Source organism: Aotus nancymaae, unplaced genomic scaffold, assembly GCF_030222135.1.
Source record: "Aotus nancymaae isolate 86718 unplaced genomic scaffold, 86718_ANA_hifiasm-v0.15.2.pri h1tg000263l, whole genome shotgun sequence".
In the NCBI taxonomy this organism is placed as follows: domain Eukaryota; kingdom Metazoa; phylum Chordata; class Mammalia; order Primates; family Aotidae; genus Aotus; species Aotus nancymaae.
This window is the reverse complement of record NW_026988678.1, coordinates 542,069-556,221: the sequence shown is the minus strand read 5'-3', so window position 1 is coordinate 556,221 and position 14,153 is coordinate 542,069. Positions and strand designations below refer to the sequence as shown.

Genomic DNA, 14,153 nt, shown 5'->3' with positions numbered 1-14,153 from the left:
CTGCAAGCCAAGAAACATCAGAGGCCGGTGGCCCCCAGAAGCTAGGAGGCAGGCCTGGGACCGTTCCCAGGGCCCCCACTCTGCCCACCGCTTGGACGCCGGCCCCAGGACTGAGCACATTCCTGTTGTTGAAGCTGCTCGCCGGTGGCGCTTGGCTCCAGCAGCCGCATGCAGCGCGTCCACACGCTCTCCTGGCCCTCCCGTGCTGCCTTCCTCCTCGGGTGGTCCCTGTGATGAGGCCTCTGTGCGATGGGGAAACCGAGGCCCTGGCAGACACCTGGGATGCAGAGACTCCCGGTACCGCTGTGTCCTCGGGCAATTTGCTGAACCTTTCTGGGCTTCAGTTTCTCACCCATTCCAAGAGCTGATGGCTGGGCTTCGGCCATCGACTGCTGGACGGGAAAGCCCATGCAAGCGCCCACAGGGGCTCAGGAGCTGAGTCCGAGGAGGCGGGGGCGGGCCTGGGCAGCGGGGCGGGATGGGGGCGGGGCCTGCTCGACACGCTCGGTGCTCCGCCGCCCGCCCTGCGTACGCTCGCAAGGCGCTCGCTGGCTCCGGCGTCGCCAACATGTCTACCGCCATGAATTTCGGGACCAAGAGCTTCCAGCCGCGGCCCCCGGAGAAGGGCAGCTTCCCGCTTGATCACTTCGGTGAGCGGCGGAAAGTCGGCGGGCAGGGGTCTGGGGTGGGTGTCTGGGGCGCGGCCCAGCACAGAGCCCTATGGGGTGCCAGCATCTAGTACGGTGCAGGCGGGGAAACTGAGGCACGGCGGGGTTTTTCTCTCTCTCTCTCTCTCCTCCCCGCCCCGCGCCGCCAAGTCCCGGGTCACTGCTGCGGCCGTGGACCCTGCAGGTGGGAGCTGGCAGGGCCGTGGCCTCCGTGACGAGGGCAACACCACCGACTTTTTGCGTCAGGCTTCCGGGTCCCCGGCTCCGCTTTGACTCACCCGGGCGGGCTGTTGGTGCCCTGGGTTTGCAAAGCAGGGTATTTGGCGGCTGCGAAGCCCGCAGCTGCAACCGGGGCTTAGACGGTGCCTGGCAGTGTCTGCTGCAAAACTCAAAAGTGCTGCTGATTTCTTAGTGCTTCTGACTGGATTCCGGTTTGGAGTTAGCAATTAAGTGAGCCTCCGTGGACATGAAGGCTTCGAAAAAGGATCTGTGGGCCGGGCGCGGTGGCTCTCGCCTGTAATCTCAGCACTTTGAGAGACCGAGGTGGGCGGATCACTAGAGGTCAGGAATTCAAGACCAGCCTGCCCTACATGGTGAAACCCCGTCTCTACTAAAAATACAGAAATTAGGGAGCCGCTGTGGCTCAGGCCAGTTGTTCTGGTGCTTGGGGAGGCGAGGCTACGCGTTCGAGGCCAGCCTGGGCAACATAAGAACCTCTCATTCATTAAAAAAAAATACAAAAATTAGTCGGAAAACATAAGAACCTCTCATTGATTAAAAACAAAAACAAAAATTAGTCAGGCATGGTGTGGCTTGCCTGTAGTCCCAGCTTCTCCGGAGGCTGAGGCAGGAAAATCGCTTGAACCAGGAGGCTAGGTTGCAGTGAGCAGAGATCGTGCCACTGTACCCCAGCCTGGGCGACAGAGTCAGAAAACATCTCAAAAAAGAAAAAGAAAAAGGATCTCTAGATTACTGTTTCTTTTGTTATGACATTTTCAAACACACAGCAAAAATGAAAGAATTTTTACCCTGAGCCCTTCTGTCACCTAGATTGCACCTTAACCTTTTAGTGGGCTGATTTTACCACATTGTAATTTGTTTTTTCCAGTGTTGTTTTCAGCATGTTTCTGAAGGAAACAAGTTTAGTTTTTGTTGTTGTTGTTGTTTTTGAGATGGAGTCTCGCCCTGTTGCTAGGCTGAAGTGCACGCAGTGGTGTGATCTTGGCTTACTGCAACCTCCGCCTCTCGGATTCAAGCGATTCTCCTGCTTCACCCTCCTGAGTAGCTGGGACTACAGGCCCCCACCACCACACCCGGCTAATTTTTTGTATTTTAGTAGAGACAGGGTTTCACCATGTTGGCCAGGATGGTCTCGATCTCCTGACCTCATTCATGATCTGCCTGCCTTGGCTTCCCAAAGTGCCAGGATTACAGGCATGAGCCATCGTGCCCAACCTTGTTTTTTTTTGGGGGGGTGGGGACAGGGTCTCACTCTGTTGCTCAGGTTGGAGTGCAGTGATGCAATCATAGCTCAATGCAGCCTTGGCCTCCTTACTTTCTGGGCTCAGGGGAGTCTCCCACCTCGGCCTCTGGAGTAGTTGAGACTATAGGTGTAGAGCACCACACTTGGCTAATTTTTTTTTTCAAGAGATGAGGTTTTCCCATGTTGCCCAGGCTGGATTGATTATTTATTTATTTATTTTTGAGTTGGATTCTTACTCTGTTGCCCAGGCTGGAGTGCAGTGGCATGATTTCAGCTCACTACAACCTCCACCTCCTGGGTTCAAGTGATTCTCCTGACTCAGCATCCCGAGTAGCTGAGATTACAGGCACCCGCCACCACGCCTGGCTAATTTTTGTACTTTTAGTAGAAATGGGCTTTCTCCAAATTGGTGAGGCTGGTCTTGAACTCCTGACCTCAGATGATCCACCCACCTCCACTTCCCAAAGTGCTAGGATTACAGGTGTGAGGCACCATGCCTGACCAGGATTATTTTTTTAAGAGACAGGGTCTTGACCTGTTGCCCAGGCTGAAGTGCAGTTGTGTGACTGTAGCTCACTGCATCCTTGAATTCGTTTGCTCAAGCAATCCTCCTGCCTCAGCCTCCTGAGTAGCTGGAAACACAGGTGTGTGCCACACCTGGCTAACTTTTAATTTTATTTATTTATTTATTTATTTGGAGAGATAGGGTTCTCACTATGTTGCCCAGGCTGGTCTCAAACTCCTGGGGTCAAGCGATCCTCCCAGAGTGCTGGGATTACAGGTGTGAGCCACCGAGGCCGGCCTGAGAAAACAAGTTTTGAAAAGAAAAGCAGCGCAGCTCTCAAGGCTGTTGTGTGGTTGCATCATGTTTCACTTTGAAAAGAACATGCTGCTGGCCGGGTGTGGTGACTCACACCTGTAATCCCAGCACTTTGGGAGGCCAAGGTGGGCAGATCACCTGAGGTCAGGAGATCAGCCTGGACAACATGGTGAAACCCCATCTCTACTAAAAATACAAAAATTAGCCAGGTGTGGTGTTGGGCACCTGTAATCCCAGCTACTCGGGAGGCTGAGGCAGGAGAATCGCTTGACCCTGGGAGGCGGAGGTTGCAGTGAGCCGAGATCGCGCCATTGCACTGCATGCAGCCTGGTGGATAAGAGCGAGACTTAGTCTTTAAAAAAAAAAACAATGAACATGCTGTTTTCTTTCTCATTCCAGGTGAATGTAAAAGCTTTAAAGAAAAATTCATGAAGTGTCTTCATGACAATTATTTTGAAAATGCTTTGTGCAGAAATGAATCGAAAGAATATTTAGAATGCAGAATGGAGAGGTAGGTACAGCTAAGAGTTCTGACTTTCACCTCCCACTACTCCAACTAAAACATTTTTTTTTTTCCTGCAAGGCCATTACCGTGTGTCTTTTTCAGGCCTGGGATTCAGCTTGTGTTTTTCAGGACTGTAGAATTGTTTGCCTTTGAAATGGAGGCTTATCAGATGAAATTATACGAAAAGCTGTTTCACAATCTTGGGAACCTCTTCTTGAGCAATAGCATTATACAGGATTGCATTCTAGAGAGCATTTGCTTTCCAAATTTGGTTGCTACCGACCCGTCATTAAGGTTTCAAAATTGTGCATCATAAAAATGCTGACTGAGTCAAAAGACTGAAGTTTACACAGTTTATATCTTTCGCATTCTCAGACCTTAAAAATATGCACTGGGCTGTTTTGCTCCACTTAGAGTTGATTGGAATGTGACAGGGAGAACAATAGACTATTTAAGAAATGATGAAAGATGAATGATTCTTCCTGTCGTAGCCAGAACTCACCAAGCTCACTTTTAAACAAAACAAATGCATTTGTAGCTATGATCGACACAGCTTTTACTTAAAATAAGAGCTATTCTCATCCCTTATGCAAAAAAGCATGTAGCGTATAATTATATGATGGTGGTGGGAGCTTTTATTTTTGCATTTTGAGGCCGTGATTAGCTCACTAGGCATTTCAGTCCTCAGACAGCTGTGTCACTGCTGAAGACAGTTTGACGATTAACCCATCCACTTTGAACTCTCTTTTCATTTTCCCGTGACACATTCATACATTTCCGTCAAGGCGAAAATCCGTTGTGCCTTCCCGGCCACACAGGTGTGTTCAGGGTTATCTGTGTGGACATTTGGGGCCAGAAGGAAGGATGACGGGCTTTCTCAGCAGCGTGGACGTCCTGTGAGGCCACGTTCTGTCTTCAGGGCTATTGGCTAGGCTCTTCCAGGGTATCCATTTGTCCAGGGGCCACACTGAATCTGGCTCTCACCATCTCTAATTGTTTAAGTAGCACACTGGCTGGAGCCACATGTTTAAATTAGCCTTAAATTAATGCATCTTTAGAAAACTAGAACTGAGAATTTCTTCATGGCATTAGAGATGGTGCGAATTGGGCTCTGTTGATGTGAGGGTGTGAGCAAGCCTCCTGCCTCATGCTCAGCTTCCCCAGGAGACCTGCTGAGGACAGCGGGGAGGAAGGGAGCCAGGCCACGGCCTCTGGTAGGTTTGCGGCTGGACAAGTGATGTCTAGGCAGACGTGCAGGGTGTGTGTTTCTCATTTTGTTGATTTTTTGTTTTCCTTTTTAAAAATCCTTCTATAAGTCAGTTATTTTGACTGTGGAATTTTGATTGGTTGTTTGTTCACAAAAATCATCAAACGTGCAGAGGTTGAGGATAGTCTGCGTTTGGTAACCGGCACCCACCCGGTCTTTAGCCATTTCTTTTCTTCCTTTTTTCCTTCTGTGCTGAAATCCCAGACATTACTCTCACCTCCACTTGGCCCTTGTTAGCCTGATATGAAAATGTACGTGTGTGGAGATCTCAAGCCTCTGCAGTGATTGAGAAGTTTGCGTCCCGTCCTGGGGAGTAGGCACCAGGGGTCACAAAGATGCCCTGGTGGAGCAGCCTCAGCCCCTGTCAGCAGCGCAGAGTGTGTGAGGGCCTTGTGGGATGGTGGTGGGGTCTCCTGGCTGGGTTGTGGGGAGGATAGAGGAGGCCACCCCTGTAAAGCAGGCAGCAGGATCCGGGGCACATCACCATGTGTGAATTCACATCATCGTTACTATTGTCCTGAAGAGTGTGGGGCACATAAAACGTGATGCTGAGTTGTGACTTTCACGTCTCTAAGATGGCTGCACTGTGATAAACAGCTGGGAATTATTTGGGTGGATGTGGTGGCTCATGTCTGTAGCCCCAGCACTCTGGGAGGCCAAGCAGGAGAATCAGTTGAGCTCAGGACTTCAAGACCAGCCTGGGCAACATTGCAAGACCCTGTTTCTACAAAAAGTTTCTTAAAAAATTAGCTGGCCAGGCACAGTTGCTCACGCCTGTAATCCCAGCACTTTGGGAGGCCCAGGCAGGCAGATCGCTTGAGGTCAGGATTCAAGACCAGCCTAACCAACATGGTGAGACCCTGTCTCTACTAAAAATACAAAAATTAGCCAGGTGTGGTGACAAGTGCCTGTAATCCCAGCTACTCAGGAGGCTGAGGCAGGAGAATCACTTGAGCCTAGGAGTTCAAGGCTGCAGTGAACTTGAACTGTGCAATGCACCTGTGTCCCACCCTGGGAGACAAAGTGAGACTCTGTCTCGAAAAAAAAATTAGATAATTGTTGACCTCAGTCTCAGTTCTGTCTGGGTGGATGGCAGCCTCAGGTCTTCTCTGCCAGGGTGCCATGGAAGGTGACGGGCACAGGTTCCAGGGATTAGGGTGTGACAATCTTTAGAGTCATTATTCTCCCAACAAATGCAAATCTACGAGGTCAGCATGAAGCTGTTGTCCAGATACATCTTTTACCAGGACATGGGGAAAGGTTTGCTGGAGCCACGGGTGCAGCGGCCCCCTTGGGCATCCCTGGAGGCCACAGGCCTTAGGCCCTGGGTGGTCATGTCCTCATGGCCCTGTTGACTCTGCCCAGTGCAGAGGGTGGCAGCCACTCGGGGCAAGGCTGAGGGGCTGCTCTCCGGGTTTCATTTTCCCAGGATGTAGATGGGGTAGCAGGACCCCTGGTGTGCATTGAGAAGCAGGGCCTGCGAGAGCCCCTCTCCTCCTCCTTGCACCTCCTGTCCTGACGGCTTTCTCTTTTTCTTTTAGAAAATTGATGCTACAAGAGCCATTGGAGAAACTGGGATTTGGAGACTTGATTGGTGGAAAATCAGAGGCAAAAAAATGAATTTTGATGAGAAGACTCCTGGGCCGTGTTCAGTGGTCTCTCGGGACGGAGGGTACCATCCTGCGTCTTAGGTTGGCGAAGGCCTGCATGTGGTGTCCTTAGACTGTGTGTGGTGTCCTTGTGAAGTCCAAATAGAGGCTTCTGCCCTGTGGTGGCATCTCCTGGGTAGGGAAGTGGTGTCTTGTTTTCCCTGAGGAGGGTGTTTCTGCGTTGAACCCCTGAGTGGGATGGAGTTTCCCAGCAAGGCTGAGAGGGAGGGGAGCGTGGGACAGGATCTGTAGTCTTCGAGGACCGGGGCGCTCTTGTGCGGAGTGGTTTTATGTTGCAGTCCTCTGATGCTTTCTGACTTCAAACAGGTAAATGGACATCAATTTCAGTCCCTTCTAAACACAGATATCATCAGAAAATTGCCATTCCCTAGCAGAATGTTTTCCTGTGTGTATTTGTTAGGCTAGTTCATTTCCGTTTTTTTTAAAAAAACAAAAACAGTAGAACACAAAATAGGAAGTGAGAAACTTCTGGGGTTGGATGGATTTGACTTCTTGATTTTTTCCGTTTTTGCCTGAACACCAAGTAGCTTCATGATCAAAGGGTCATTTTCTGATTTGTATCAGACCACATTTATAAAGCTAGGTATTTAACTTTAATAACTTCCATATTTTAACAGAAAAAGAGAATGTGAGTCCATTTGCGGTCAGGCTCACAACGACTGTCTTCTTCGCCAGCCAGCACCACCCAAGACCCCTGGCACATGTTCACAGCATGGCTGCACCAGAGTCGCCTGTGAGTCAGGGAAACACGGCCCGAGTCCACACCTGCTGCAGGTGCCTGTGTGTCTGGGGCCTCGGCCAGACCCGTCCTCTTCACAGGTGCTGTCAGAAAGGGGCTAGCTCCTGTTTGGTCAGTGGAGGACGGCAGCAGGAGACAGGGTGGGGGATCCAGGGCACGTCCTCTCTGACGACCCTCGCAAAAGCTGTCTCCAGGCTCTGGCAGGTGGGGGCCACCAACCTGGCCGACCTCAGGCTCCAGGAAACGGGCTGCCCTCGCCCCTCCTGCCTGTGGGTGGCTGAGGCTTCTCAGCCCATCTCCAGCTTTCTGTAGCAAAGGCCCTCTGTTTCTGTCCCACAGTGGTAGCCCTTTCTTGGTTAAACATGTCCCCGTCAACCCCCTTACAACTGAATACTACTGCAGCTGGCCCACCTCTACCCGCCTGCCCAGCCCTGTGGCCCTGCACCCGTGGGTTCCACCACCTGCTCCCGGCTGCAGCTGCTACTGTCTCATGTCTGCTCTGTTAGGCCTCTGGGTGCTGCAGACTTTTTAATGTACCACTTCTAGTTTATGAAAAGTCTTGGGTTTTTTTTTTTTTTTAAGACTGAGTCTTGCTCTGTCACCCAGGCTAGAGTACAGTGGCACAATCTCAGCTCACTTCAGCCTCCACTTCCTGGGTTCAAGCAATTATCTGCCTCAGCCTGCTGAGTAGCTAGGATTACAGGCACCCGATACCACACCCGACTAATTTTTGTATTTTTAGTAGAGACAGGGTTTCACCATCTTGGTCAGGCTGGTCTTGAACTCCTGACCTCATGATCCACCCTCCTTGGCCTCCCAAAGTGCTGGGATTACAGGTGCGAGCCACTGCACCTGGCCAAAACGTTGTTTTTTATCATCAGAATATTTTGTGTAGGCATACAATTGCCGCGGCACTGTTTGTAGCAACCCCAGTGCCCTCACAGCACGCGTGAGCTGTGATGCATCCACCACGGAACCCGTGCTGATGCAGTGCGACTCTATGACGTGAGCTTACTGTAAAGCAGGGAAGGGCAGGGCCACGGGAAACTACAGACACCTGCTAATCCCCGCAAACGAGAAACCTAGAAGGATGAGCTGCAGCTGATGAGCATGGCCAGCCTCGGGGCTATGACGGGACACTCGGGCCTGCCACTTCGCGCTGCACTCTGACCCACTGGGGGTGTGGGGAAGAAGATGCCAGCCTGATTGACATGGAAAACTATTGACCAAAGCAAGAGACATAGAAAGGTAACTGGATGGAGAAGTAGAGTGATCACCCTCACCTGCCCAGGGTATGCTCCATACCCAGCGGATGCCTGAAGCCACGGATGGGCACCAGTCCTGTCTAGATTGTGCTTTTTCCTATGTATCTGTGATAAAGTCCGAGATATGACAGCAAAACCGACAGGAATTTCTTTTTCCCTCTTCAAAATGCCACAGATAGGAGGTGTGTTCTTCCCAAATAATTTAGCAACTTTGGCATATGATTGTTTTTCTTTTAGGTCAGGAGTTTTCACCTTTTCCCTTAGAGGAAGCACTTGGCAGTTTCTCTGGCGTATCTGAATCGCCAACATCACCACTGGTGGGTTTTGGGGCCTTTATTAAGTAGAATAAAGGCTTCTTGGACCCAGGCACCGCATCACCATGACAGTCGGCTCATCACTGAGGTGGCTGCTGAGTGCCTGGTGGGCTGGGTGGTGTGGATGGCCCGAGATGCTGGATGGAAGGAGGTTTCATGTCCCAGCAGGACGACTGCTCAGAACAGCACAGAATTGAAAACTCCAAATGGTTTATTTCTGGAATTTTTCGCTTAGTATTTTTGGACTGTGGCTGACCATGGGTAACTGAAACCGTGTGTACCGGGGACTATGTCGGGGGGCTGTGCACAAATGTTTTCCAGCTCTGTGCTGAGGGCCCAGATGCAGCCACCCCCATACCCAGGGCCATTCTCTAACCAAAGGAGCCAGGGCCAGGCCAGAGAGGGTACAGGATGAGCCAGAAAGTGAAGAATTGCTCAGAGATGGTGGGACTTGTTGAAATAACACGTGGGGATGGAAAGGAGCACATGGTGGCCAACCTAGGATAATTCAAGCATGAAGTTAAACAGGCTGGGCGTGGGGCCCACACCTGCAAGCCCAGTACTTTGGGAGGCCGGGGTGGGAGGATCACTTGAGGCCAGGAGTTCAAGACCAGCCTGGGTAAAATGTGAAACCCCACCTCTACAAAAAATAAGAAAAATCAGCCGTGTATGGTGTTACCCACCTATAATCCCAGATACTCAGGAGGCTGAGGTGGGAGGATCACTTGAGCCAGAGGTTAAGTCTGCCGAGAGCCATGATACTCCACAGAATAATTTAATATCCACTAGTCTAGATGACATAAGTAATTAGGTTAAGCATGTCAGTGGGCGGGGGGAGGGCCGGGTCTGTTGTATTTTTTTTTTTTTTTTTTTTTCGAGATAGTCTTGCTCTGTTGCCAGGCGCCAGGCTGGAGTGCAGTGGTGCAATCTCGGCTCACTGCAACCTCCACCTCCCAGGTTCAAGCAATTCTCCTACCTCAGCCTCCCAAGTAGCTGGGACTACAGGCACGTGCCACCATGCCCAGCTAATTTTTATATTTTAGTAGAGACGGGGTTTCACTATGTTGGCCAGGATGGTCTCGATCTCTTGACCTCACGATCCGTCTGCCTCGGCCTCCCAAAGTGCTGGGATTACAGGCATGAGCCACTGCGCCCGGCCTGTTCTATTAATTCTAATGTGGAAGAAGTGTTGGGAACAGGAAATTGCCATTGGAGAAGCCACAGTAGTGATGGGTGCAGATTACAGCCCTCAGTAGGCCAGGTGTGGTAGCTCAGGCCTGTACTCCCAACACTTCGGGAGGCCGAGGCGGGCAGATCACTTTAGGCCAGTAGTTCACCAGTCTGGCTAACATGGAGAAGTCCTGTGTCTACTAAAAATACAAAAATTAGTTGGGCATGGTGGCTCACACCTGTGATCCCAACACTTTGGGAAGCTGAGGCGGGTGGATCATGAGGTCAGGAGCAAATGGTGAAACCCTGTCTCTACTAAAAATACAAAAAAATAGCTGGGTTTGGTGGTGCGCACCTGTAGTCCCAGCTACTCAGGAGGCTGAAGCAGGAGAATCATTTGAATACGGGAGGCGGAGGTTGCAGTGAGCCAAGATTGCTCCATCACACTCCAGCCTGGTGACAGAGCTGTCTCAAAAAAAAAAGAACCCTCAGTGGACACGAAATGAGGGTGACGTGTAGTGTGAAGCAGGTGTCTGCTGAGTCTTGAGAAACCTCCCCTGGAGATGAGCAGTGACCTCTAGGGAGACAGTGGTCACATCACAGCAGAGCAGTGGAGGCCCCTTAACTCCATGGTCACTGCCAGGAGCAAACCGCACAGGCAGCGCCGACCTGGTGGCGTCACTGAGAGCACAGTGTCACCTGGTTCCCCTGCCCCACTGCGTGACCCGAATCTAATCCCGAGGAGACATCAGACACAGACCCAAACCCAGGGACCTTCTGCGAAGTGACTGCCAGCACCTCCCAGTGTTACGTAAGATGTTATTTGGGGAACTGGGTATACACACTGTCCTATTTTTGTAACTTTTTGGAAGTCTGAAATTATTTTGAAATGAGAAAAAAAATGCTTTGTATGAAACTGTAGTGGAATAGATTGAGTCTGTTCTCATTTAGAAATAACTTCAGTGAATTTCCAGTAGGGATGATGCTGGCATGAATGGTTTCAGCAGGTCACAGGCAAAGAAAGCTGAGTCCCAGAATATCTCCATTGTGTGGACAGCCTGAGTCTTTACGAACGACCAGTGGCTTCCCGACGTTGCCTTTGATTTTCTAGGTCTGGTTGCTAAATGTGCTCAGCTTAAGAATCCAGACACCCTGTTGTTCCCGCCAGAGCTTCTCAGAAGATATTTCGGGTAGTTCATCATCTGTCATGTGCAGAATGCATTTTATTTCTCATACACTTGTCATGATAAGCCAGCCACATTATTAAAAGGCTCCCAAAGACAATTTCCGGAACGTTTTCCAAGCGTTCCCCTTGGGCATGAGGTAAACCAGAGGTGGCTGTGGTCGCAGGCCTGGCCCTGTGGTTCTTCCCGGGAGGGTGAGGGCTGACTTCGAGGCCCGGAGCCCCCCAGGGTCAGATCTGCAGCCCAGGGGCTGATGTGCAGGGCCTCATTTACACAGGCCAGTTAGCCGGAGCTCAGCGCTGGCTCTTTTCCACCCAGGCTTCAGGAGCAAGGCAAACCACCTTCCTGAAGCTTCCTGTATTGTTTCCTCTGGCTGCACTAACAGATTACTGTCTGCCCAGTGGCTTGAAGCAACACAAGCATTACTATTCCAGAGCAGTGTCTAAAAGGGGCCCAAGCCAGACACCGTGGCCCACACCTGTCATCCCAGCAGTTTGGGAGGCCAAGGTGGGAGGATCGCCTGAGGCCAGGAGTTTGAGACCAGCCCTGGCAACGTAGTGAAACCCTGTCTCAACAAAAAAAATTTTTTTAAAAACTTCGCTGGCATGGTGGCATGCACCTGTAGTCCCAGCTACTCAGGAGGCTGAGGCGGGAGGGTCGCTTGAGCCTGGGACATAGAGGCTGCAGTACACTATGATCACACCACTGCACTTCAGCCTGGAAGACAGAGCAAGACCCTGATTCAAATTATAAATAGCCCAACAGAGCTGTGTCCCCCCTCAGCAGGCTCTGGGGAAAACCTGTTTCCCACCTCTGGTGTGTAGAGGTACCTCAGTCCCGAGCTGGGCCCTTCGTCTAACCTCAAGCCAGCAGCGCAGCCCCTCCCAATCCCTCCAACCCCTGCCCCTGTGCGCGTGTCTCTGGCTCTGACCTCCCGCCTCCCTCTCAGGATCCCTGGGACTGCACGGGGCCCTGCTAATCCAGGACCATACCCATCTCGGTCCCAAACAACCCCATCTGCAGAGTCCCTCTTGCCATGTAAGGCACCATGTTCACAGGTCCCAGGGGTCGGGATGCACACATCTTCAGGGACACTTCTGTCCCCACAGCTCCTAGTTGTGAGGCATGTGGGCAGCTTAGACTTGACCCAGGGTGGCACCAGGTCCCTCTGGTCAGTGGGGGGCCCCGTGGCTCTGGACGGCTGTGTGCCTCAGGTGTCTGCACTCGGAAGGGGAGGGTGGCGGCCACTCGTCCACTCTGAAGAGTGGGGCGGGGGTCATGACTTGGGCCACCGGGCTTGGTCTTTGGGGCCACCACCTGACAGGGCTGGACAGGATACGTTGATTTGGGGCAGAGGGCGGAGCTCACCCCACTTAGCCTGCAGGGGCTGCATGACCTTCCAGGAAGCAGAAGCGCTGTGGTAGGGCGGCCCCTGCTGGATGGTGGCGGCACTGAGGCGGCCTCAAAGGTCAACTGCAGGGGCAAGGCCAGGTGGCTGTCACCTGGGGCAGGGACTGTGTGGTTCGTGCAGCTAGGCCTCTGACCCAGGACTCAGGCTAGGGCCAGGGCCGTGCATCCTGAAGCCCCATGCCTTCCTGACTCTGTAACCCACAGGGGGCTTGGGGATCTAAGTAGAGCAAGGAGCCCCCTCCCACCACCTGCCCCCACTGCCACCTGCCTGCCACCACCCCCACCGCTCCTGCCAGCTCAATTTTCAGGGGGTATGGAGACCCAGGTTTGGTCCAGATCAGGGCAGCACAGGGCAGGTGCCTACAAAGTGTGGGGTGCAGTGAGGGACTGCAGGGGCTGAGCCAGAGCCTGGGCAGGGCAGGGATCTACCCACCAGTGGGGGCAGCGATAGGGGCCGGGGCAGGATGGCTCAGGCAGGGGCCCTTTGGGCAGCAGAGCCACAGACCCTCCCCAGGGTCCCAGTTCTTCTCAAGGCAGATGTGGGAAGGCATCAGCCCTCCTGGGCGCCCGCTGGGGTGGGTTCCTGCTTCACCGAGGCCTCTCTTTGAAGGGAGTGGCCTGGACATGGGGCTGGGGGTTCTGGGATTCTCTGAGGCCACCAGTGCAGATACCAATCACTGTGCACAGACCAGCCAAACTTAGTGCCTCGAACCTCATCTTCTGGCTCCCACCTCTATGGCTCTGGGGCTGGCTGGGCTCAGCTGGGCAGTTCACAAGCAGGTATGAGGAGGCTGGAGTCACTGAGCTCCTCCCTTGCTGTATGGGTTCCAGCCCCTGAGTGGGCAGGACTGGGCTCAGGGCCCTGTTCCTGGGCTCTTTCCGTGTTGCCTCTGCAGTGTGGAGGCTGCAGGGGGGCCCAGCTGTGTACATGGAGGCAGGGCAGGGGCGAGGGGCCAGGCAGAAGTCACATCCTCATGTGACCCCATGTCAGAGGTCACAGGCCACCGTCCTGCATGGTCTGGGACAGTCACAGCCCCCTGCCACATTGCAGGTGGGAGTGAGAGGAGTGTCAGTCACAGTGTGGGGTGGGGCAGGGAAGGGAGGGAAGTGAGGGAAGAGGATAGGTTCATAGATCATGGATAGAGATGGTGGCGGTGATGGATGAGTCACAGATGGCAGATAAACAGATGACACAGGTAGAGGACAAGGTTACTGCTTGATGATAGATACAGACGATAGACATGGACGGTGGGGGACAGATGACAGGTGATATAGACACATGATAGATCACACAGATAGATGATGGACAGATGGACAGAAGGGGGTGGTGAGTGAGAGGGAGGGAGGGAGAGAGAGGGGGCACAGGCAAGGCCCCTCTGGGAAAGGCAAGCCCCGTCTCGGCTGCGTCTGCCTGTCCTGATGCACGTCCACATCTCCCTCTCTGTGAGGCTGTGGGGCTTTTCCAGCCTGACTCCGCGGGATGCAGTCAGTGGGAGATCTCTCGTGGCTGCCTCTGGCACAGACAGGCCTGTGGCTCATTCCTGCAACAGCCCCCATGAGATGGGTGACCCAGCCTCAGTGTCCCCGTCTGCTAAGGCACATGGTATCATCCCACCTGGGTGCTGAGGGGTGAAGTGGACTCCAGGGCAGAGGGGTCT

The 14,153-nt window shown here is 52.7% G+C and overlaps 1 protein-coding gene across 1 annotated transcript; it reads left to right on the top strand.

Annotated features, from left to right (window-relative positions):
- Nucleotides 1-544: 544 nt before the first annotated feature.
- LOC105729950 (cytochrome c oxidase assembly protein COX19) lies at nt 545-6,849 on the top strand. The gene is made up of 3 exons (XM_012470918.3): nt 545-650; nt 3,371-3,482; nt 6,285-6,849. The coding sequence occupies exons 1-3, from the start codon at nt 569-571 to the stop codon at nt 6,361-6,363; spliced, it is 273 nt and encodes a 90-aa protein (XP_012326341.1). The 5' UTR covers nt 545-568; the 3' UTR covers nt 6,364-6,849.
- The last annotated feature ends 7,304 nt before the right edge of the window (nt 6,850-14,153 follow it).

What these genes read in the sequence shown, in the direction of transcription:
- LOC105729950 (XM_012470918.3), top strand. Translation starts at nt 569, where the DNA reads ATGTCTACCGCCATGAATTTCGGGACCAAGAGCTTCCAGCCGCGGCCC. An exon ending in CTTCCCGCTTGATCACTTCG is followed by an intron (nt 651 to 3,370) that starts GTGAGCGGCGGA and finishes TTCTCATTCCAG; the next exon opens with GTGAATGTAAAAGCTTTAAA. An exon ending in TTAGAATGCAGAATGGAGAG is followed by an intron (nt 3,483 to 6,284) that starts GTAGGTACAGCT and finishes TTTTTCTTTTAG; the next exon opens with AAAATTGATGCTACAAGAGC.